The following is a 26,841-nucleotide window of genomic DNA, read 5'->3' as shown; positions in this document are numbered from 1 at the left end:
TCGTACCTTTCGCAGCCGAAGATTCCGAGAAGTGCAGCCCGCCAAACTGTGTCCATAAAAACAAATTTAATTGCAAGCTGTCACACACACGATGGAGGGAGTTGTGGATTGGCATCGTAGATGGAGTTGGAGTCGGAGTCGGAGTTTGAGCTGGGGTTTTGGGGAGTCAGGCAGTCAGGGAGTCAGGGATTCGGAGTCGAGGTCAGACCTCTGGCCCAGACAAATGATGTAAGCTACGGATAAGCCAAGTGGCCATGTTGACACTGACGCAGTGGTGAAAACTGAACGCAGAACAGCCAGCATCTAATATTTGCCCCGTCCATCTGGCTGACATTCGGAATTGGACAGGCAGCTAATGAATACCTTACACATGTCGGCAAACAAACGCAAATAATGTCAATGGTCTGGCACATCCAACTCGTCATGAGTCAGGTCGATGAAGACTGGACTGGATGGTATGGGATGGGATAGAATGGAATGGGGTGGAATGGGATGAGTCGAGATGCTGATGCTGATGCTGATGATGATGATGAGGCGGCTACAGCAGATGTGCCACTTTTCAGCGCAACTGCTGCCACTGCCAATGTTTGTCAAAGAGTTTTCTACACGACTTGGCCGCGTTTTGCCAATTGGCATTGAAGCAATTAACATCAGCTTGCAGCTGGATTTCGAGCTGATTCTTTGGCTGATTCTCTGGCTGAAAACTGGAACGGGAATCGCGGCTTGCGATGCCAACTGCCAAAGTGGCCGCCAGATACGAGTGTTCTCTTCTCCTCTGTCGATTTAGATTTCACAGATTTCTGATATTTCTGATATTTTTGATATTTCCAGGAATCGTGTGGCAGTTGGAACCTTTTGCGAGAGCAGCAACCAACCGTTGTGGAAAAATAAAAGTTCACATCATAAATTTTAAAGTGTCACGAGTCTGTCGGGAAAAAAATCATTCATATGCCTGCAGTTATCGCTCTCTCTTTCTCACTCTTCTCTATCCCTCTCACTCGCTCCTCAAAGGGAAGCCGCACACAGTCCCTCGAAAGACGTGCCCGCAAAAACCAGCCCCACAAACATTGGCAGCCAGCCTGAGTGGAATTCTAATTTACACTAAACAGCAGGGGCAAAACTTCGGTCTGCACAGTTTGTTGGGATTTTCAAGACCTTTTCCCATGACCTTTGGGATGGACCCGTAAATGGAAGCTCGTTAAGACACTTTTAACGCACAGTGTGGCTTGAATTTATTTTTAGATTTTTCGTTCCGCAATATATCAATTGTTTTTTTTGCTGACAAAATTATTATGATTAAAAGTTATGCCAAACTATAACCTTTTAAAATAGTTAAAATGTTTTAAGTTTTTTAAATAGTAACAAGCAAAGTCATTGTATTACCAAACTTACACAGTTTTTAATTCACTGAATCAATAAATCATCATTATATATTGACCTTAAAATCTTATTTAATATTGGTTTTAAACCCATTTGCACTTGTCCCTGTTTTGCGAGCACTATATAAGTTTATAAAACCCCCATTCACTTGAAGATCTGGGGCAGATAGCCAACCCTGCTGGACAGTGTTTATCGACTTTTAGCCCAGACTTTTGTTCTATTTTCTGAGGCAAAGTTCTGGGCTCACAATGCAAGTGCTGTTCGATGTTGCTGCTGCATGTTTCCTTTTAGCCAAAGTGGCAAATTGACTGACATGCATTCGGGCCAAAACGAAACGAAACGAAACTCTCGGAAGAGTGTGGGATCGGGAAGCCCGTCTTAAAGGCTTAAATGCAGCTCCGCTTCGTTCCCAGCGCCATTTGGCTGACTGGCTGGCGCATTTGCATATCGGCTCGTAAATATGGATGGGCCGACGGGTCCCGGGTCCGCGAGTCTATGAACTTATTGCCAGACAAATTGAAATGCCTGATTCGGATGCAGATGCTGACTTTTAAGGGGGGTCGCGTGGGGATTGGGGGTTCTAGTACTCGAACTCGTACTGGTTCTGGTTCTGCGATTGCCCACAGCTGCTCGTTGAGCCCATTCCCATGCGTTACTTTGACACTAAACCGATGAGGCTGATTCTAATTCTGATTCAGATATGGAAATTGAGATATGCACACGGGGAAAAAGCTCTAAGATACGAAAAAATGCTTAAAAGTTGTTGGTAACGCTTTAACAACTTTTATAACAAAAAACTCTTGTAAGTAATATTCTATATTTATGGTTTTAGGTAATAAATATTGGTCCAAACATCCAAAGACTTGGAAATAATAATAATAATATGTATAAATTATCTTTGTTCAAACATTTCCAACAAATTCTCTTGGTATCACAGATTTTGTAGGAAATTCATTAATATTTTGTATGTAAAAGTAAATTTATTATTTCAAATCTCTTGAAATGAAATAAGTAACAGCAAGAGAAGTTATGCAGATATGCTACTAAATACTGTCATTAATTACATTTTCTAAAAAATAATTTGAATTTTAATTTCCTCGCTTATTTACAACTCGCATAAATTGATATGGTAACTTTAATGTTGATCTTTTATTTGCCTACATGATTGGAAAAGACTTTTATGCTAAACTACAAATATTTTATATCATGAAACATTACTGTTATATGATTTTCTCAACTCATTAAATTCCTTAAACAGTTTTCTACAAATGAAAACTGTTTGGGATGGAAAAATGTTTTGTGATATCTGATCTCAGTGTAGTCTTACTGATCCCCCACTCACCTGCGCTCGGGAATTGTGCTGTAGTAGAGGAGCAGCGTGGCCAGCTCGTAGCAATTGAGGCCGGCGGACGCCACACAGGCCGCGTCCACGCTCACAAGTGGGTCGCCTTGGAGGGTGCGTGTGCCTGGAAAGAGTGGCAAAAATAGTCAAGAGATGGGTTATAAAAGATCTCGGGATGTGGGAAATCACACACTCCAAGGCGGTCTCAATTGGTGCGCCCTGGGTGGCCACATTGCCTTCGATAATGTGCGAAAATGCGTGTGCACATTAATTGAATAGCGCCAACTTTATGCTTTTACCCAATCGCTTTACTTGGCCAACATCGCCTTGAATGCAGCCAGGAAAATGGCCAGCGGCAAATTGCCTGGCGGGGTGTTAAAAAAGCAATTCCAATTTATACGCAAATTCCATTTTTTCGGTTCAGTGAAAGTCTAGAATTAGATGAGAGCGGGCTGGGGCGCGGCAAAAATGGAAAGTTTGTCACTTAGGTCCACCGCACACGGATGCTCACCTGGTAGGTAGACGCCGCTGGTCAGCAGTTTCTCAGGCAGCTCGCCAATCGAGCTGGGCGGTAATAGCTCTGTCTCGCAGGTCTCTGCACAGAAACAAATAAGAAGTAATTGAATTAATGATCATAAATCATGCGCTAAACTAACTACCTAACTGTTCATATTAAAATGAGGTATATCTCTATACGATTTAATTTAAATTAAAAAATGGCCGATTATGGTTCTTACAGATTCAAATAACTCGAGTTCAAAAGTAATCTACAATCTCTAAAAAATATTACAACTTCTTAAAGTTAAAAAAAATATATTGGCTTTCTTAATGGCACGCAAAATATATGCTCTTTATTAAGGCACACTATTAAAGTTTATTTGAAACGCCTAGAACAACACAACAATTATACTTTTCCTACATAAAATATATAAAAATACTGCCTTTATAAAACATCTTGGTGTAATTTTTTTCTGTGCTCAAATGGTAACCAGAAAACACTTGCAAAAACTCACACGAAAATAAATAGATGGAGGGGGTACAAAATATGGGTTAATTGTATTTTAAATGCTCGACGGAACCTTGAAAACTGGTCCAGGATCTGCGTCGTTTGCATAATATTTTCATTTGATTAATTTCGAGCTGCCAAACAGCCCACACCGACTCTCTAGGAAGGGGCGTGGTCGGCATGGCTTCGATTGCTTCAAAAACTAGTTCGTCATAAATTGTTTGGCTGCCCCGGGCACTTTCGCATGCGACAAATATTTCCCAGTGATAAATGCGACACATTTCAGCGTCTCGGGAAATTCTGCATTCGTCGCAGTGAACTCCGGCCACCTGTTGCCGCTTTTCCAATGGCAGAGAGCCAAAAACGAATGCGACCCGCTGCATTGTAATTCAATAGCCCGACCACAATAGCCCCCGCACTTGCCAGCTGATTTATGCCCGCTTGCAAATTGCACCCACACCCAGCCCAGATCGCAATTGAACGCATTCCAGCGCACAGTGGCAAAATGTGGCGGAAAAATGCTTCCTAAAGAGTTGATTAGGTTGACCTTACTAGGATAATTCGGTTAAAAGTACCTATTTTTGAATAGTCTAGTGTTGGCTGCCATACCCATTCTTAACATTTTTGGAACTTGCTTCTTATTTTACTAATTTTAAAACCATTGCTGAAGAGTTTAATTAATTTAAACAACTCATTAGACTAGTTTATAGGGGCTTACAATATTTATTATTGTCAAGATTCAACTAAAAGAATTGTTAGATTTAAACGGGCTCTAAATCAAGTAAAATTCAATTGGATTACTTTTCTAAATTACGGTTTCACCACTTAACTGACAGTCATTTAATTCTTTTATTTTCATGTATACCTCTTTTTATTATTTTAAGCATAGGAGAGAAATAGAAAACATTAATTTGTAAAATTGAACATTCTTTAAGATGTTAATAAATAAAATAAAAAAAGGCTTAAAGGCTTTGAGCTTTAGGTATTGGTAAAGTTTTGTTCATAAAAGGTTGGAAATATTAGTAATAACTACTGAAGATAAAAAATAATATAATAAATAGGAACTTAAATATTTTTGATTTTTCATATTTTTTTCAGCCAAACTAGTTTTCATTCTTGCAAAAACTACTCCAATATTTCTTTCACTTATGTCAGATGACTGATTTCGAACCACTGTGCCCTTACACTGGCATTGCTTTGGTTTCTCATTTAATTTTCATATTTTAGGCTTTGACAAATTAAAAGGCATTTGCACCGTTGTGGCTGCCACAGAGACAACGATATTTTGCGGCTAACCACGTCTCGCCGGATGCCGTGGGTTGTCGATGTTAATGGCTAATGGCCAAAGCCGCGGCTGCCGGCGAACCTCCTCCTCTCAATGGAGCTTTTTGAAGGGGCATTTTCAGCCGGCAATAAAGAACGGCATTTAAGATTTTTCAGAAATAAATGGACACAGATAGAAGTGGCAATTTTCGAGCATTGCCAGCTTAATTGAGAATGGATTTGGCATTTAAAAATGTGTGTTGTCATGGAATTAAGTCTTTGGCAAACTGTTAATTAATCAAGTGGCATAAGCGAAAATGACACCCCCCATTGACATTCCGAAACAAATCCAAACCGGATGGAATGCTTTAGATCAAAACTGAATCTCGTCCAGATAACAACTAAAAGTCAAAGCCATTTTGGCCCGAAATTTCACTCTCGCATACTTTCGCCAGAATTCAGGGCAAAAGACTGCGTTTATCTCTGGACAATCTGGCAATTAATAGATGTAAATGTCGGGCAGCATTTATGAACAGAAAATATATCAAATTAGCGCCAAAACTGAACGCTATCAAAGCGTTCCATTAGGCCCCACCCCCCAAAACATCGACTTCAAAGCGCCGTTCGAATTGAAGGCAAATTTAAGTCCAGTATGGGTTTAACCGACTTTTGGCTGCGGGGCGTTTAATTGAATAGTTCGGGCTCACAGATTTGCATACGATGCAGGCCACGGAGCCAAAACAAATAAGACAAATCACGCCCAGAAATTGCGATAAGCAAACCACGAACTGGTCGCTCTGTTGCAACTGTTGCAGGCACACTGGGAAAATTTAGACAAATTTCTCGATGGCAATCGTGTGTGTTGAAAAAACATTTGTACACAGTTATTTAATACTCAGCGGATAAATTCTGTGGAATTAATTTTGAATAAGTTAAAACTATGTCTGTATGCTAATAACAATAAAAGTAAACAAATTTAAGGCTATATGTGAAGGCTATTTAAAAAGTTTTCATATGTTGTTCGATTGCTATGTCAAACATAATATTGTATTTTGCATGATATTTATAAGATTGTCGTACTGCATCATTTATTAGGGTTTAAGCACAAAATGGTTACTGTGTACTAATAGCGAAACAAAATACCGATCGATATCGGAGTAATTTCAGCATCCCGCGGCTATCGGTGCGCATGCGTAATGTGATATTACGTATACGCTGCGTGGCTTACCCAGACTGTGGTGTTTCCCAGGTCCAACGGTATCGCTCGGCTCCTCGTCGCTGTCGATGTGCGGAAATGAGTTTCCCAGGCAGAAAAGCGGCAAGGCCGGCGAGGTGGATGCTCCACTCGCCTCATTACCACCGCCAATAAGGCTCCGCTTCTTCGCCTCCACACTGCTGGTCAACAGCTCCTCGCCGGCACTCGAATTCGAGCTAGAACTGGAGCTGCTGCTCCTGTCGCTCACATTGCTATTTCCCGACGAGGTGGAGTTCATGCTGTCCTGCCGATTTGTGAGGCGCCGCAGCATGTAACGACTGTTGAACAGTTTGTTTTTGGTAATCAAATCGCTGCGTCGCAACGCGCACCTTGGTGATCCCACCAGGTTGTTGCAGCCATTGTTGTTGGCCTCATCCAGCAGATCCTCCCCGGGGCCATGATGCATCGGCATCTGCAGCTCGTTCAGCGAGACCCGCTCGATGCTCCGCTCCACGCTCACCAGCAGATTCTGCAGCAGTTGCGGCAACTCGCCGCCGTCTGCCGCCATTAGTGCCGCTGCTGCCGTGGACATTTCCAGCTGGAGCACACTCAAAGGCAGCTGACCGGGATTCTCGTGGTCGATGCAGTGGCTTTGGACGCTCTCCTCCGTGCGGGACGAGCGCCAAACAGCATAGAGCCGCGGTGTACAGTCCGCGTCGCTTTCTGCTGAAGATTCTGTAAGTGGGATGGTTAGAGATGGTTAATGGATAATCAGAATGAAGTAATGAATATACGGCAAACTTAAGAAATAAGTGAGCTTGTGGTTATAATTTAAATAATCCATATTATAGTAAAATATGTAAACTATCATCACCTTAACTTAAGTACAAAATATTTAATATCATATCATAATAAATAAAAAAAAACATGTTTATTTATATATTAAAGAAAGCTTTTCATGTTTGACCCATTAGTTGTTTATTCTACATATACTTGGTCTTATAGCGAGCAGAGTTATTGTAAACTGCTTGTAATTTTAGATTATATTGCTGCTCTAAACTTGATTAAACGGTCAGAAATAATGTTATTTGGTAGGATTTTGAACATAGCTATAAGGAAAATAATGGTAATGTAGAACAAATTCATTAAAGTTTAATGTAGAAAATTAATGTGCAACTGAAGTATAAATGTGCAAATTAAATTAATAATTAATTATCTGTAAGCTGTAATAATTTATTTACTCATAAAACTGCATTACAATGGCATTCAAAAGGCGTGAACAAAGTTTGTTTTAAACCGCCAATTTATTTTGAGGTGTATGCCTGGAGAACTGTTCAGCCCCTCACATATTTTTTATACGCTTGCATTCTAGGTCCATTTAAATTGATCAAGCTAGCCCTAGACGGCCTTAAGTGATCGATTATTTTGATTGGGGGTTGTGTGCCGCTTATAATCATAGTCCTGGAAAGGGCCAGACCCAGACCCCTCCGATCCCGGTCGACCCACTTACCCAATTTGATGCAGAGATACAGCTCCGCCGGGCGAAGTGCGTGCGCGATCTCAGCGTCGCTCAGCTGCAAGACCAGCGCTCCATTGGATGTTGCCAGCGGCCAGCCGGGATGCCATAACCAGGACTGCAAGACGATAAGCGGTATAAGTGCCTGATTGCAGATTGAGTAACGAAATCATTTGCAAATTTTTATTATTACCGCGATTACATGTTCGGCCAGAAATTGTGCAGGCCACAACACCCGCAAGTGTTAAGCTGCGGAAAGGAAACCGAAAACGATAAAGAAACCAAAGCTAAAACCAAAACCAAAGCCAAAACCGAACCCGAACCGAGGCTGAATGCCTGGAAAGCGCATTAAAAATGGCCCAGACTGTCCGCCGTCAGACGTCAAGAGCTGGGATATTTGGAGGCCTGAATGTTCGAGGTCTCCCCCATGTTTGTCCGCCAGTTTTCCATATCGGAGATGGCGAGTGTGGCAACTTTTTTGGCCGCCCCAGTACCAAAAGTGCACAGCAAAAATAGCTCAAGATTTATAAAAGAATATACAATATTTGAAAATGTAAATTATCACATTTTATTAATACCTTTAATACTTTAAAATAAAATAAGAAATAATAACCTCACTTGTAACCATTTTTGCCACCACAATAAATAAATTGTGAAAACGAAGCATTAGAAAGACCACAAGTATAAACTAAGTGAAATGTTTAAATTAAAATTTTAAAATATATTTTAAATGATTAAAAGGCTTGCCCGACAAATTTTTTATTTTTTAAATATAAGCCGATTGTAATAAATTATTTAGGTATTTTAACTTTTTTTATTTTAAAACTCCATTAAAAATCAAAAACTATTTATTTCAAAACTTCAATTTGTTGGAATTTAAAGATCTGACCCCAAATGCTTTAGATTTATTAAAAGTTCTTTTTTTCCTTCATAAATAATATTTTTTTGGGTGTACCCCAAAAAAACCCACCAAAATTCGGAAAACAGGCACCGCCTGGCGATGGCGATGGAAAATTATAGATAAATCATGCAAGTCAAACTTTTGGCAGTTTTTGCTAATTTTTGGTTATTACCCTCAGCGTTTGTGTTTGTGCCAAGCTCAAAAGAGACTGAAAAGCAGAAAGCCCAACGCAGATTTCACCCCTACGGGAATGTGAAATCGAATTTGTGTCCCGCGACTGCAAAAAGCCAAAGAGAGAGCTCTTAGAGACTCGAACTAAAGTCCGATCCTTTGGTCAGCTATTAATTGTTGCAATGCGAAAATGTTTCTTCGCATTGTTGCTAATTTGCCATTTGCTCAGATTTTTTCAGCATTTGATTTTTGGCTTTGTTTTCGCTTCACTTCGCTTTACTTTTTTTTTTTTGGAAAATCAGACAGGGGGAAAAAGGTGCGCACTGGCTTGATTTATAGCGCCTTTTGACTCAACACAAAAACTTGGATATTTTATTGGTAACAAAGCGCTGGCTGTTGTTGTTTTTATTGCACATGCCACCCAGCTAGGAGGAAACGAGACAGAGAACAGAGTGATAGAGGGGAAAAAAGAGAGGGATGCGAACATAAATCAATTGTTGTCGCTCGAGAGGAGGCATTCAATGGGGGTTTCGGGGCTTTCAGGGGCTCCGCGGGCTGAAGAGGGTCGCCGATCGAAATCCATTCAAACAGAAAATGATCAATTTTGTCATTTGATCAAAGCCGCAGCAACGATCGCAACGCATCGTTTACAATCGATTGAACAAAATGATCATCGCCGATCAACCGAACCATACAACGACAACGCCACAACCACTTCCTCCGCTCTAAAGCCATCTCCCTTTCACCCCCCTTTCGTCTAACTCTGTCTGATATTTCGGACCTGCACTTAAAAAAATATACCTGTTTTATATTTTTAAATATTTCTTAATTCGATGTTCTTAACTTTTAACATTCCGACAAACAATTCTTTGACTGTACATCATAGCAAACGTGTACAAATTAAAATCAGTTCAATAACAAGTTATTAAAGACCACCAGGCATTTTCAAATTTTCTTACTGTGTTGAAAAATGTTTTTATTTTATTTCTCTGTGTGATTCAGGGAGGTATCGTCGTATAAGCCCCTGTCGCCACATGCTAAAATAATGATTTTCGTAACATTTTCTGCATGGTTGCTCTCGGCCCCAGCTCCAGCTCCATGCCAAGTTCCATGTTCCATTGGCGGTGTCGGTGCCTTCTCCATCTCTGATCCGATCTGTTCCGATCGGATCCAATCCAAACCGAGGGGGTTCTAAATCATTGAAAGCGTTTCGGTTTCGTCGTCATTGACCCAAATGCGCGCGTCGCTCGGACGCCGCTTGTCATTGTCATCGATGTTGTTATATTGTAGTTTTAGTTGTCGTTTATTTTTGATGGTGTCGCCTACACTGAACACAGAACTCCGAACCAACCCTCACTTGGGCACTGTCACACAGTGTTTGGTTTTCTGTCCAAAGACAAGACGTACTTTTAAAAATGATATGCAATGAAAAACTTTGAAGGACAGCATGTGGTCGAGCAGCGTAAGTTTGATGTAATTATAAATTCTCGACTCAATAACATTCCCCAACATTTTATATTAATTTAGGTTTACAATTTCACAAAAGTCTGAAATATTATTTGAAGAACTTTGAAGGATTAGAAAAAATCCAAAAACACATAATTAAATTTATATTTAAATAAGTATTACAAATGTGTTAGCTGTTTACTATTTCCATAACTTAATTTACCGATTATAAATAACTATTTCTCCTTGCAATTTCCCCAAGAACTCCCATTAATAACAAACGAATCATTCAAGGATAAAAACATTTTGAATAGAACCCTCATTTCCTCAAAAAATATTCCAGAAATTCAACGTCTTCCGAATGGCAGCACCAAAGCATCTTTTCCTTCCCAGAATTGTTCACACAAAAAAGTGAAACGAGGAGTATTTCACCACAGCAAAGATACCAAAGTATATTTTATGTTCTCGATCTGGGGTTGTTTTCAATTTGTTGCGGGGCGACAAATTTCCGTTCCATTGGCGGCTTTCGGCTTTCGAGTGGATGCCCATAAATCTGCGGGCAGATTTCGACGAGGATTTGTCTGAGTCCTGGCCCGGATCAGAGCATATATCATTCCATCATTGTTTGTGCCGTTCTTTTTGCCCATTCCCACGCCTTTGATGTTGAAAACTAAATTACCGACCGAACGGCAGCGGCAAAACGAAATGAAATGAAACAAAAACCCATCAGCAGGCGGCGAAGTCAGCGGATCGACGGGCCGTATATATGAGTAATCAAGCCGACATGGCCGGCATTAGCATATATGCAGATATAAGCATGTACACCTATATGGATGGTGTGTGGCCGAAGAAGCGGAGTATGAATGGCCAGTCCCGGCGTGTGGCGCCCAGCCTATGGCAATTATTCAATGCGGGTGCAGTCGTACACGGATTCGGATTTGGGACTCCGTTGGGGTTTGTTTTGCATCTGAATATCCGAAGAACCGGCGGACCACCATCGGTGCCAACAACATTACGCATGCAAAGGCGCACAGGGCGTTGCACAAAAATACAAAACAATATAAAATTTAAGGGGAATAAAGTAAGACAAGCGACACACTCATCGACACATTCACATGCACTTGGCTTGTTTTCTCAACAAATTTTAGGGAAAAAATCACAGCGCTGCTGGGGCTCAAATTTCGTTTATTGCCAATTTTTGGCCTCACATATTTTTCCTAATTTCTCAGCTCGAGACATAATTAATTTGTTGGGAAAAAAAGGGCCACACCTGGTCAAAAGCGCCGCCAGCGCTCGATAATTATGATGTGTAAGCGGCGGCCTCGGCCTTTTTTTTATTTTGGTTTTTTGGGTGGATGTCGAATGTATGAATTTGGCCAACGATTCCGTTACTTTTGGCCAAATTGTCTGCGATGGCCAACAATTGATATTTAACTGTTTGTTATTTAAGTTTTAATTTGCCGCTGTGGGTTGAGCAAAGAGGCGGAATTTTATCAGTTAGCGAAAAATAGCTTTACAATTAAATAACACACTTCTTTGTCTGTAGGAACGTTGCGGAAGATTATATAAGCCCCCGCGAGGAATTTGATATATTAATAGCGATAAAAAAACTTTCTTTACGGTTTTCAGTGTTGATAAATAAACACTCAACAAGCAAATAAAAATGCCATAAATCATCAGCTACAGCAGTTAAAAATGTGGTTTAAGTATTTATTACCAATTGGTTTTTCGATATATTTATGCGGTCGTTATGGCAACAGAGTCGAGCTATAAATATGTGTTAAATAAAAATTTTCATTTTTTTTAAATAATTTTACAATTTAGCTACACAATGATAGGATTTAGAAATAAATGTGCAGGTAAATAGCGAATCAAGAATTCTGTTCTGATACAATTTATCGGTTTGCTGCCCCAAATACGGAACCATAAAAATCAGTGATCGCCTCTCTTTTTGAATGGAATAGCTGGCTATTTTTGCCATTTCCTATTTGGCTGCTCCAATTGATTTCCTCCCACTCCACATGTTTCCTGTGCATCGATTACCATGCTCAATATTCTCAATTGTCTATTAATAGGCGTATTATTTTGAACTCCTCCCATCTACTTTTTTCGAAATATTTTAGCAAGCTTTGAACTCTTGCACTAACAAAGCGATTCTTTATGTATTTATTGCCGTCAACGTCACATTTCCGCTTGATCTGGCGCGGAATGGCTATCAACGGAACGTCATTGGCACCACCACCACCACCAACATTCGCAGTTGCATCCACAACGCACCACCACATTCACGAAAACGTCCCTGTCCGTGCCCATGCAGATGCCACATTTGATTCGGATCACTCCGGCCACACCTACAAATTGTTTGTGCTCCCCCAGTGTGTGTTTGTGTGGTGCGGGCGCGGGCGCGGGGGCGGAAGAGAACCCCTATATACTTGTAAATATATATTATACACAAAGAAAAATTGCACCAAATACAGGTATCACCACTTCTACACTATATTTAATAGATTGTAAAGCCGATTACGGATTTTTTATAAGTCCTTTTCTTGGATCAATGAAATTAGTTTTTATATTTTCACTTTGATTATTATGTTTTTTATAAAATTTCACTTTTCTTATATTTAATGATAATATAATATAATTCAATATAAAACAAAAAGCTGGTTTTATTAAATAATATTAATACTATCAAAAATTGATTTAAGAAATGTAAATGATAATGGACAAAACACATCAAAAATATAGGTAAAGCGAAAAGTATTAATATTTAAGAAATAAGTTTATAAAATGTAAAAGCATTTTCACTGAACTAAGCTGTTTTAGCCTTTTTCCTTTCTGGATATTTTGTATTTAAATATTTTTTAAAAGTTTGCTGTAATTTGCTGTAATTTGCAACCTGTTATTGGGCAAACACTGATTTTTTAAAGCTTTCAGAACTAAATGAGCTACAAAGAGCAAATATTCTTTTTGTGTATCATATATGCACCGCTTGTGTGGTGCAGATTTTTCGCAATGCAGCAGCGCCAAGGGGAAGGAGATGGCACCGGGAGTGAGACGAAAATAGATCAGGTCTAGGCTGTCATGGTTGCTGCACGGCCGGAATGCCACAGCAGCAGTGTTCTTGGAAGCCCCACACTGTCCCACTGAATATGTATCCCCCCACCCCATCGCTCATTCTGGTGGATCTGCAAATTGTTGTTTGCATTTTGGTGCAACGATCGGTGCTGAGAATTATTTCGTCTGTGGATGCAGGAAGTTACTGCTTACATTGGCCCTCGATGGGGTGTTGAAATACCATCGCGAATGGGAATCGGAATGGGAACCGCAATGGGATCGGATGCACAGGCTGCTGCCGCAGTTATGGGTTATGGTGGAGGGCTTAAGATAACAAAGCCCGTTTCGATTTCGTGGCAACTTCAAAGGCAAAACGCTGAGGCAGGCACAAAACTGTTGCAGGTTGCTGGTTGCTAGTTGGCCGTTGCAAGTTGCTGTTACATCAGCACAAGACTCTCTCAATTACGAGTGCAATTGGAGGGGCACGAGTAACAGCAAAAACCGGTACTAAGACAGAGGTTCTTCTGGACCAAGAGCTGCTCCAATCAACCACTTTCAGTTCACAGCTGATCATGAACTTCGGCCAAATCAGCTGAAAACGAGTTTTTATGGCATAATAACCAAACGACCGGGCGAAGAAGTTAAGGCTCCACAACACAACAATGATGACGATCTGATCTGAGCGTAGCCGTGTTGTGTTGTCTGTGTTTGCTTAACTGCTTTTTCAGCTGGGGGACTGGGGGGACTTGGGGGACTTGGGGGGAACGGGGGGACCTGGACTGGGTAATTGAAAAAGTTGTTAGCCACATCAATTCCAAAACGGCCGTAAACTTGTTAATGCAACCCAACCGTACGAAAACGCATTAAAACACCAATAACCAGAGTGCCCGATAGAATCACTGTCTCTATTTCCCATTTCCCATTTCGGAGGGTCTGCATTCTGCTCTCGAACTGAACTGATTGTATTGGCCAATAAGGAAGTACGAAACGAGTAGCAGATATATTTGATTCTTTTGATTGTTTTTGGGGGAAAATTCTGGGAAATATTCTATGTTGCGACCACGAAATGTAATTCCTTGGAAGCCGTGGAAAACTCAACGAGCTAAGGACAACTGCAGCGAAAACTACACGGCGAAGCAAATCGAAATAAACTTTATGCACGTAAAATTTTAATGAGCACAGCACGAAGTCAATTTCAATGCTAATCCGGCGGCCAAAAGCCAGACGGTGGACAAACGGACAATGGACATTTGACCAGGAGTTTGGGGGACCACCGAGTTGATGTTGCTGCTGTCGCTGTTGCTGTTGCTAGTTGCTGGTTGCTGGTTGCTTGTTGCTGCTTGCAGTTGCAGTTGTTGCACATGTGCCCTAAAGCCACAAATCACGAAGGTGGCGCGATCTGACATCCTACTCACAACCGAGGCCCTCAGGCAAGGTGTCGCTAACACTATGTAACCAACCAGGGGATTATCCCAGCTCCTGCACGGAACCAGAAAGCGATAAAAAATTGCCATAAATTTGGCGTATTTCCGTGGCCTTACGTGTATCCATATGTGGCATATTATTGAAGTCGTTTGGGGTATGTGTTTTTTAAACTTATTAAAAATGTTTTGTGATTACCTATGGCTAGAAACCCAAAATGAAATCATAACTTAGTTATTTTAAATTAAATAGTTAAAATAAATATCTGACTATTGAATATATAATTTTAATCAAACATTTAAATTAAATATTAAGTCATTGAACCATATACAATGTTTATTAAATTACATAATTCAATATTACAAATTTACAATATTAAATTTAAAAAATTACTTTTTGATTTAAAAGGATTTTATGTAAGTAATTTATGGTATTCAGATATCAAAATCAATTACAAAAGTAGTCAAATGAAAAGTTAAAAAAAAAACATTTTCACATTTAAAATAACTAAAAATAGCGATTATTGAAAATATAAGCGAAAATGTTAAAAATGAGTACAAAATCCGTGGACTTAGTACGTTTTCTTACAAGTGGCAGACCGTTTTAATTTTCTTATATTTCACTATGAATATTTGTAAATATTAAAGCCCAAATACTTCGACTGTAATAAGCAAAAGTATTAAAAAAAGAAAAGATATTGTTTTTAAATTATCATAAAAATTAAATTTATTTTCAAGAAAAATATGGATGTTTAAATTGATATAAAACTAACATGTTTATTTTGAAATGCGGAAAACTGCAGCTTGGCTATTTTCAAGACCCCAGTTGTCTAGTGTAAGCCGAGAGTTACGCTTGAACTTGACAAATGCCCAAATAACGTGATGCCGAAACAAATCCTGGAGGTGAACCTGAACCGGGAGGTAATTTATTATTGAACCATTTATTAGAGCGTGTCGTTGTCGTGGTCGTGGCTCTTGGCCGTTGCAGTTGGAGCACTTTGTGGCCAACTGCGCACAATTGTCGCTAGGGCTTGTCAGTCATTCATGGGATGATTTGACGGCTTCGTTTGTTCGCTGCACAATTTATAGGTAACTATTTGCTTTGCCCGGAGCGTTTCTGGCATTTGAAGCAGCCGATTCCCACCGTCTGGTCCAGAGGATTGGGGATGGGAGTGAAATGGGGATTGGGAATGGGTCGCCTTTGTCTTGGTCTACCTGTTGGCATTGCAGGAAGCGTTCACCTCCACGCACACAGCAATAGCAACATGCTCATAATGAGGATAATCACGATGGCGATGATGACACAAAGACAAAGCCAAAAGCAAACAAATAAGCAAACAGCAGACAGTAGACAGAAGACAGCGATACACAAAAAGTAAAGGAACAAAAGTATCCATATATGCATGAGTGTTTCTGCGAGCGCCGCGGCTTCGGATTCGGTGTCTGCCACTTGACGTGCCTGCCCCACACACTACTCCTCCCCATTCCAATCCCTCTATATGGCTCCAATCCCAATCCCTATCCCAATCCCAAGCAAAAGCCAAAGCCAAGCCAACCCAGGCCAAACCGCGACTCATCGCTGGCCTGCGGCTTTTGTGCTGGGTTAATTACTAAGCGAGTCACACGCGCTTGAATTATTCAAGGCTATCTTCTGGATGCATTCGTATCTATTGCCAGCTGCGCTCAGATACAAACCTGGAGATGCACAGAAGTTTTTTTTACATTCTTTTATGGTGTCATACAATTCTTTTTTATTTTAAGACATCTTTCTCATAGTTGTGAGACGAATTTAAAGAAGAAAGAAATGTTGCTCTTAAAGTAGCTGTACAATATTATCCTACTATCAAACACAAATATAGCGAAATTATTTTGTAACATTTCTAGGTTAAAAATAAAAAAAAACGAAAATAAATATATAACAAGTTGTACGAGTAATAATAAGTCTTAAGTATTTTGTAGGTGTGTGAGTAAATTCGTTTTTTGGATGGTCTCTGGTTGTAGTATTCAGTTTTATTCAGTTAATGCACAAGAAGGACTCAATATAATATTTTCATAAACAAGAAATATTTTCATATATGAAAAGCTTGAGTAGTTTTCATTAAAATTGTTGTTAAAAGCTTTAAATGTTTGTCTCTGTGGAATAGATTCACCGCAGAGAAGTCCGAACATCCTCTTCAGTACCAGTAGTTGGTGGATCGTAGTGCACACGCGTCTTGTAACTCAATCTGCCTGATTGCCGAGGGGGAAATTGTAGGGGCAAGGCACTTGGCTTTGTTTCGTTCGGGGCGACAGCGTTTATGACTAAGTATTTTATAATGAAGTGGCAAATGTGTAGCTGCGGAGTTGTCCGGCTAAATAATTGTTAACATTACGCTGCAAATTGTTTGCATTTTTTATACCCCGAGCAGGGGAGTATGGACTGCCAGACATACCAAGGAACTTATGTACACAATGGTGTATATATCGATTAACTATCTTTTTCACAACCACCCAGAGGGAATTTTATGATAGCATTAAAGTGATAAGTGATGATAAAGTTCCTCACAAGAATTAAGTAATTAAAGTTATAAGGGTTATGAGACATGATGACTTGGACAGAATTCATAAAATAAAATCAAACTAAAGATAGGTATAAATACAGCCATTAAAAAATGTCAAAAAGTTTGGAAAACAAAAACAAACAAACAACTTTCAAAACTTTAGAAATGAAGATAAATACTACATTTGGCTTAGCTTTATTTTTTACATTATTTTAAAACATGGTTGTATTTTATTTGTAAAATAATAAAGTAAAATGTAGAGGCGGTGAAAAAATCATTCCAACTTCCAGAGAACTAAGCTTATGGACTCACGATAATTTTATTAATTCTGACTAATTTGGCCATTCAATACGAAATTGATACTTTATGATAAAGATAGCTTTACAACACAATAAGGGTCTTCTGAGAATCCGTTCTCTAACTCCCGATGACTTGAGCTCATTGACCCATCAAACCTTATCTTTGCGCCACGCCACATATTTCTGTCAAAATAATGGGCGAACTGTGCACATTTCGCTGCATAATAAACCCATAGCGGGTATTTTATATCGATTGTTTGCTCATTGGCGAGTCCAGTCACATATCATCCATATCCTGAACAGCGACTTCCTCGGCGATCGTGTGCCTATATAAACATATAGACAGTCCGCTCAAACAACACGTGTTCGAATGGCGAATGCACTCACATGAACACACAGTACACCGCATACAGCAAAAGACAGAGCGACAAACAGACGGAGACGGAGTGAGTGAATTTTACAAGTTATTTTATGCAAGCCATAAATATGCACTTTACACTTTGCACAATTCCCCGTCTAATGCCCCGTTTGTCTTTCCCTGGGCGGGCAAAAACAAACCGCAAATGCCTTGGCCAGATGCTCTTAGTTAGACCAACACAAATACTATATCCAGACAGTCAGACACCCAGACACATGGCAGACGCCATGGTCTCTGGTCGCTGGTCTCTGGTCTCCGGACTTTAGAGTTGGGTCCATGAGTGGAGGCCCCCAGAGCCTGCATACAAATTATGTACAAACATGTTTTCAGAAATGTTCAATTCATTATCGCTAACAAATGCCGATCATGTTGTGTTCAACACAGTTCAAAGCACTTTTCTGCAAATTATTGCACAGATCTGCCGCTGGATTGATGGCCCGTTTCAAATGCAACTCGGAAGCTTCGCCACTTACTTTGCAGGCATCTTTCCCCAACTAGTAGTCTTTTACTCTACTCTTGGCGCTGCACTCCTAATCGTAATTGCTGTTCGGCTAAGTGATATGCCGTGTTCAGAGATTCTCAATTACACGGTAAGAAATTTTCTGGTTCTGGTTCTGCGGCTCTGAAAACAAGAGTAAATAAATCCTTAAAATTATTCTTTTGAAAAAAGACAACTATTAAAAAAAATGACCTAACAGCTTTGGGTAAAACCATAACACATCGAAAATAATATTAGCATATAATAAAAATAATAAGCACACTTAGCTTTGTAGCTTAAATTCAAAAATTTTCTTTGTTTTAATTACAACATTTTGAAGATACTTAATTCGCAGCTTATTAATACTTAGTTGTGAAGTGCCTTTTTAGCCCCTAATTTAATAAAAATTATAAGACTGATTAAGCTTTTCTTAATTCCTTTGTAATTTTTTTCAATAATTTAATAACCGTATTTTTTTAGCTTTTTTGCGTTGCAAATGTTTATGATTTTATGTTTATATTATGAAAGAAAACACTTAAAAATGGAAATTTATTATAGACTGATTTGATAAAAAAATGCATCTGCACATCTGAAAAATAGCATCACAAGAAACAATATATTTTTGGTTCTGTGGAGATTATGAGTTTAGCTGGAATCTGTTTAGCAGACTGTACGGCTTTACCCCCATTCGCTCCCTTTGCTCGAGAACACTTAATACACAATTTCCGCTTGCGGATCGAGAACGGGGGAAAACCAAATAAAACAAAACAAAACAAAGCAAAAGCAAACAAAACCCTATAAAGTACTTGCTCTCCCCAGCCACTCTTCAGCTGGAAGCGCTGCTGCGTCTGCGCACAAAGGCGATTTAAATTACAGAACGTGCCCCTCCGAGAGAAGAGAACTCAAAATCCCAACTCGACGCAACTTCCATTGAGCTTCGAGGCGGCACAGCACACAAATTAAATAGCAATTAACATGCAGACGCAGCTGCAACTGCGAATCGAGTTGCCACAGGTCAACCAGATGCCAGATGCCCGCAAGTTTACGACTCCAAATCAGCGGCAAATGTGCGCGTAGCTGATTGATTCAAATAAGTTTATGTGGTTGGGCTATGTGGGTCACGCCGAGCACTTTACAGCCTTTTTGCTTTTATTTTTTTTTTTTTTTAATTTTCAGCTGCCTCCCACGGACAGAGCACCACATGCTCCACAGTGCGTATGCGTTACGAAAATGATTATAAATTACTGTGTGGATAGAGCTGCTAGCTGATAAGTGGACCCAGAACCTCTGACAATTCGATTTAGAAGGGGCATAGCACACACAACCCACACTTGCAACCACTTTGTCATTGAAATGGTTGAACATATGGGTAAATAAAAAATAACACAAAAATAAAATAAGACCTCTCTCCTCGACTTGGCTCAAACGATTCTAACAAGTCTAAAAAGCGTAGGCTGACCCGAAGGACGCTTCCGTGGTTTGTCTTATTCTCTTGACTCTTGTCTCTGACCGTGTGTAATAAGTATGCAAATTGCGAATGCGAGTGGAAAACAATTGATTTTTAATGAACACTGAGGTCAGGGTCGGAAACAAACACTGCACACAACACACCATACACTACACACAACACACTACACAAAAGCACTCGACAACTATTGGCCATAAATGATAATGAACTTCAGGCGGGCCGCTAGCTAATAAAATGTGAAACCAGAAATTACCTCAAACTATTTGACGAGAAAATCCTCTGATTTACGCTGATGTGACGGCTATAAAGCGTTAACTTCTAAGCGAAAAGATATATGTGACACTTGCGAGTGGTATATATGTATATACGGGTGGACGAAGCTGATTCGCACTTTTACGATTATTTCTTGGAGATTGTAAAAAGATCACACTATAAGGCACTTTTATAACGTATTTGCAGGCACTATTCGGGCATCACTCTGTCGCGATTTCGATTTATTTGCATGCTAATTCGGCGGTACTTGGCACATTTCTTTCGGCACTCTCTGGACCAGAAAAACGTTGAAACTCCGAAACTACGAATTCAGTTGCACGTTGCACTTGGGCTCTTTTGGGAGCTACTATGTATTCGTCTTCGAGTCGCTTTCGTCGAGTAGTCAGTAGCTTTTGCCGCTCATAAGACTGCGCGCCGCGAGTTCAAAAATTTAACTGAAAGCCGCACGACTCTGTGACTTCAGAAATCCGAGCTGCAGACCAGTTAACAGAGCTTCGGCACGCCGCGACGTGCCACCAGTCGCTGTTAGTTTAGACCTATTTTAACAGCGGCTGTTAAGCGCCAGGGCTGCAGAAGCTGCTGCTGTAATGTTACACCTCGTAATAATTAACGTTATTTAAATTTAATCAACTTTCGTTTTCTTAAAGGTAACTTAAAAAAAATACATAGAAGCATAGAAGACACATAGCGTCAATTGAAATTAAGTAAAATTTTTTTATGTAGTAGATATTCTATGTAAGCTTTAGTAATATAGCACAACCATTTTGAGTGTTCTTCAAAAAAATTAAACACATTGAATAAATATTAAGTCAAATTATTAATGTTTGAATTTAAATTCGGATATTTTAAATAGTTGCTGCTTAAATGTATTTTTATCTTAATTAGAAAAGGTTTTCGGAGGAACCTATTTCATTTTCGAAAATAATGACAGCAAAATAATCTCAATAAATTGTTTAATTGTCTTAAAAAACAACTTTTTTTTCTTTGTAAAATTTATCAACTAAAAATATATTTTAAATTGTTGAAGATTCTATAAGAAGAACTTTTAAGTTTGAAGTCAAAATGTAAGCCGGTTACTATTTGTTGAATCACAAGATACTCTTTACTTAGCAAGAGGACATAAACATTCCATTACGAAATGGGATTCTCTGTTTACTTTGACTTGTTGATAAGGAAAAACCACTGCCGAGTGTAGGTGATATAATCTTGAAAGATTAATTACTCTTGTAAGGAATGTGAGCAGATTGAAGTTCAATAATGCGTTGCTGGTTTGGACGCTACAGTGGGTTATCAATGTAATTAATTAAAATTTTTTAAGTGCAAGTCTTAATTTTATTTTTGGTTGCTAAAAATGGAAAAATATGAATGACCATTATGTTTAAAAATAAGTAGGTCAAAACATAGGTAATCCATCCTTAATTAAAAAAATTAAATTAAAAATAAGCGTATATGTTTTCTCATATTCGGGAGTAAGTTTTAAAAATGTATGTTTGATTTGAGATTTTTTACGGTTCTTCTTTTGTTGCAAAATATCAACAAAACTGAATATTTAAAGAGAGACTTTTAAATCTCAAAGAAGTCATTGTTTTGATTGAAGTGTTTATTGAAAGGCCCACTAGCAAGACCCTTTGGCGAAATTGCAAGCCACGAATAGCTCCACCCTTGTGATTTTCGCAGCTATTTGCTCCAAAGAACACTTATCGCCTGATGATCGCCTCCCGATGATTCCCCAATTTCCGCAACGATTTCTCGACGCAGTTACCCAACAATTTCTCCCTGGCGGACGAAACCAAAGCAAACTGTTTAGCTGCGATTAAAGAACTTCATTCGAGGAGAGCCCAACAAATTGCGGGTAATTTCGCCTGCTGCGAGTGACTGCTTTGTAAATGATATATCTTTTGCCCGGATTTCTGGGTTCTTTATGGGACTTACCTCGCCAATTTGGTGGGCCGTGCGGAGAGCCGTGGCAATTTCCGCAAATTTGCATAGGAACCGCTGTTCGAAGCGGGCCAAACTGCCGTCGAATCCGCACACGAGACGCTCACGTGCCTGCTGGATTAAAATCGCACGAGTGCGTGCCCAGTAGACGGGATAAATGTGCGACAGATGGCTGTCAATCAGCCGGGCCAGCGTGGCGTCCACCTCTGCGGCAAGTCGCCGGGGTATCGGCATCGGGATTCCACTGCCATCAGGACAGGTCTGCGGAGGAGAAGTTGAGGAAGGTTCCGTCAGATCAGGGCAATACATCTAGTTGTACAGGGAAAAATTTAAATATTCATACCATAAATTTAAAAGATAATTAGTTTTTTTCTTATAGAAGAAAATACTCTTTTCAATAGTAAAATTTACTCTGTAAGGAATTTACGAAAATTAAAAATGATTTGTTGTGGAAAAAGTCAAAGTATTGTTGGTATTAAATCATTTTAATTAAAAATAAAGTTTATTTTAAAACTGCAAAAATGACAAAGACATAATATTTTAACCATATAACTCTTACTACTTTGGAATATAGACAGATACGAAAAACAGTCGATACGATTGCCATTTAAAGAAAGTAATATAAAAACCTCCTTAATGTGAGTTCTATATTTTGCCCAATTATTTACTGACTTTAAGAGACTTATTTTTTCCGGTGTAATTACGAACCTCTGTCTCCAGTGGGACTTCCTCCTTTGGCGGCTCCAGCTCGTCGACCGCCTGCTGTTGTTCCTCTGCGATGCTGGCACTCAAACTGCAATCAATGGGCAGGGCATCCGTGTAGGACCCGGTGCTGCCCTCCACCAGGTCCTCCTCCTCCACCAGGTCGTCCTCCAGCTCCTTTTCGGATTCCCTCTCCTCGATGGCCGTGGGTGCTGGCTCGTTCCTGACCAGGGTTATAGTGGTTGTGGTGGTGGTGTTGCCAGTTGGTATCTTGAGCTGACCCGTTAGCCGCTGCTTGCACTTCTTGAGGTACTTTTGAACTCGCGACTTGCTGCGGTTCAAAGTGGCTGTTGCGGCAGAGCTTGTTCCCGGGTATCGACAGCACACATAATTAGCATTCGCGGACAGCTGCTCCACCTCTTGGCGTCCCTCCTCCGGATCCTCCACCTCCGGATCCTCCTCGTCGCGAGCTATGGGCGCTGCCCTGGCCTCCTTCGTGTCCATGTCGGTGGTCAAGGTGGGGGACTGGGACTCTAGGCTCGGGATCTGCCCTCCTGCGATTCCCCCAGCGACTGGAACAGCGATTTGCGTGTCATTCGGCACCAAGATCTCGGCTAATTCCGCTCCAGCTCCTGCTCCTGCTCCTGCTCCTGAACCAGAAACAGCTGCTTCTGCTCGCCCTGCCTCGATGTTCGTGTCAGCCTGAAATGCAGAGGAAAGTAACTAAGAAAAGACCTCAGCTCAGACACGTGTGGAGTTCAGAGTGCGCTTGTGTATCCGCCAGATACACAATTGCCGCATTTCAAATGGGCCAAAGTTCTTTGGCTCGGCACATGCAACTGCCAATGCAAAGAGCCGCATTAAACACAATTCGTTCGGTTGCCACGGGCAACAGGGGGCAAACAGTGGGGCAAATTAGCTAATTAGTTTGTAATTTTGTATTATTTCCTGTTAACTCTGAGCAAATTGTAAGCAATGGTTAACCCTTTAATTATAAATTTAGTTCAAGAAATTAGAGATCAAAAAAATTTTAAAAGAAAATTTGGAATTTGCTACTTAGTTTGTAATTTTGTATTATTTATCGTTTCGTCTAAGCAAAATCTAAAAGAGGTTAAGACTTTTAATATAAATTTAATTCAAGAGACAAAAGCACCGAAAAATATTTAAATAAAGGCCATCATTTATAATTTGGAATTGTGTTTTATGTTTTGAAATTTTAGAAATGTTATCTTATTAATATTCAAAATTATATTATAAATGGATACTTAAAGTAGTAGACACTATTACAGTTATCAGAAATTAGTAATCTATTATTACCTAGAAAGCTGCTTACATCTTTTCCGTTTTTTAATAATTATAACTGAATATTATTGAAATATGCAACCTCAAACCCAAAACCAATATAGTGTTCCAAAAGAAAAAAAATAAACTTTCCCAATGTACTTGACATTTGACTAATTGAACTTATAATATTTGTATTAGAGCAATGGAAAAGTTATACAAAATTTTTCTGGATAGAAAAATTTGATTTAGAGATTCTATACTTAGCTACTGTAAATTTCATGTTTTGATCCACTGGTTAAAGCCTTGATTCATAAATCTCAAGTGAAATTAATCTGCTTAGGTAACGTACGATTCTAAGATTAAATAGTTTGGTTAGAGCCTTAGAAGCTTGATATATGGAGGTCGTACTGTACATTCCAAGTTTCGATCCACTTTCCCATAGCCAGGCAATGTGCTCAGCGGGATGAGGGGGAAGCCCGGTCCGCCTTGTTGCATGTTAAAAGTTAAACAAAAATCAATTGGGGACAGCATTGATCCGAGAGACAAGACTAGGGAAAGGGAGTGAGCGGGGTCCCATTGCATGACAATCAAATGAAACGTCAAACGTTCGTTTCCAGTTGGTAGTTGGTAGTTGGTAGTTAGTGGGGATGTTGTTGCTGCTGCCTCAGTTGTCGTTGTCATAGGTCAAGTGTAGCACAGTAGAATTCACTTTCTTTCAGATACAGACACACACAAGTTTGCAGTGAAAGTGGATGTGAATGGGGATGGGGATGCGGCCTAGCAGATAGGCAAACTTTGACCATAGCACACATAACAAAAGCCAGGCATGTTAAATGTTTCGGCAGCCGAACCGAAATTGTTTTGGTTTTGGCCAACAATGTGACATTGTGCGGTGCCGGCGCTTTTCCATTTATTTTCCCATTATCCACTCACTCGCCTTTCCACGCCCAATCGAATTTAGCAACTAACTTGGCCGAGGAATGTGGCTAGCTCTGCAAGTCCTGCCTCGCAGCTTTTGGTCCTTCATGGCGGGGTCTAGAGTGCCCGCAATGACCGCCAGATGTCGCCCTGCGGCGCCTGCGCATGCGCACTGAATGGTACCCAGTCTCGAGTCACAAACTCGAACTCGGGTCCCTCATCCGCCCAGTTAGTGGTAGTGCGACGGCGGGGCCCACAGAGACACAGATTTCTGTTGTCGAAGCTTATAAATTTCCACAATTTGTTCAGGCCGGGCTTTTTGAAGTGCGACCGCAGCGACGCCAATAAATACCAATAAATATATCATCAATATTTTCTTTTTGGGCCAGGCACTTAGAGAAAAGGAGTAACGATGTTGGCTAAAAAATATCAACACAATAAGAAAAATTTCTCAAAATCAGAGGTCCCACTTAAGTGGACTTTAAGAATAAAACTTTTTTTTCCTTATTTCGACCATTTTATGGTCTGTCATATAAAATTATAAAATTATAATATTATATTTACCTAAGCAAATGTTGGATTAAAAAATAAACAAGAAATGTAGAAAACTTTAACAAGCCGTAGTTAATATACCATCGAATAAATTACAAAAATTTAATATTCTATAAAACGATTTTATTCGGTTTATTGGTTTTTAAGCGTAAATTTTTAAGAACAATAAAAAAACCTTAAATCGGGCATTTCTAAGTTCATTCGAAAAAATAAAAAAACCCCAAAGTTACTATTTTATATTATTTACTTATTTGAATACAAATGTTCGACAATTTGAATCATTAATACCTTAAAATGTGACTTTAAAACTAACTTTTTCTGTTTCGGATTACTAATCTGCTGATAAAATCATTTTAGAACCATTAACGTTTGGTCTGGTGGCAAATAAAAGTTCAGATTTTTTCGACCTTTGTTGTCAGTGATCCCATCGTAATTAAACAAAATTATACATCACAATAACTTTCTTCCTCTTTTCTCTCAGTGATTGATTCTGGCGCTGCGTTCCGGCGATTGGCCACCGCTCAAAGATCAGTGCCCAGTGGCCATGGCAGTGGCACGCACGGTCAGGGAAAAAAGGCAGAATCAGAGGCAAATGCAATTTGCTGTCATGCCAACTCATGACCAAGTGCCGGGCACTGCTCATCAATTAATTGCCCCGGCTGGTCTGGTTTGGTTGGCTTTCGGCTGTGGTTTTCGGTTTGGAATGGGCCCGGCCCGCCCGGGGGCGTTTTGGTCGGGGTTTCGGTGCGTTTCGGTGGGTTTCGGTGGGTCTCGCTGGTTCGGTGGTGCGTGAGTCTTGGGCAGTGGGTCGGTGGCTGAGCCTGAGCTGCTAGCCCGCTGTTCAAATTATGGCCGCGCGTCAAAAGGAAATCGAAAATGTTGCACTAGTTGGCTGGACAAGCCATTAAAGGAAGGTCGCTTCACTGCACCGACAGCAGCACAACACAACCTTGGGGCTATGCCATGTATCTAAATGTATACCGATCCGATCCGATCCAATCCGATCCAGCACTCTCTCACGCGTCTACGGTTTCACCTAACGCCGCTGTGACCCAAATCGAAATCGGGCATCCACTCCTCTTTGATTTAGTAGACTCGGCGGACAAGATTGGAAATTAATTTTTATGCATCTCTTGTCACATTTGTGTTAATCAAAACATTATGACTGCGTTTTCTTTTATTAATTGAACAACCCACTCCGACAAGCACCTGCGGAGGAGCCAGTGCCAAAGCCAGAGCCAGAGCCTAAAAGCCAAATGCTGGAACTGTCATTGCC

General features: G+C 40.0%; 1 protein-coding gene across 1 annotated transcript in view; it reads right to left on the bottom strand.

Moving 5' to 3' along the window:
• LOC128258850 (uncharacterized) overlaps nt 1-26,841 on the bottom strand; it is a 55,796-nt gene that overhangs the window by 19,932 nt on the left and 9,023 nt on the right. The window contains 6 exon segments of the mRNA XM_052990801.1: nt 2,723-2,846; nt 3,234-3,317; nt 6,220-6,921; nt 7,697-7,820; nt 22,104-22,418; nt 22,818-23,513. Coding sequence (XP_052846761.1) covers nt 2,723-2,846; nt 3,234-3,317; nt 6,220-6,921; nt 7,697-7,820; nt 22,104-22,418; nt 22,818-23,513 — 2,045 coding nt within the window.

Source organism: Drosophila gunungcola (genome assembly GCF_025200985.1).
Source record: "Drosophila gunungcola strain Sukarami chromosome 3L unlocalized genomic scaffold, Dgunungcola_SK_2 000003F, whole genome shotgun sequence".
In the NCBI taxonomy this organism is placed as follows: Eukaryota; Metazoa; Arthropoda; class Insecta; order Diptera; family Drosophilidae; genus Drosophila; species Drosophila gunungcola.
This window is presented reverse-complemented; position numbering and strand designations above follow the sequence as displayed.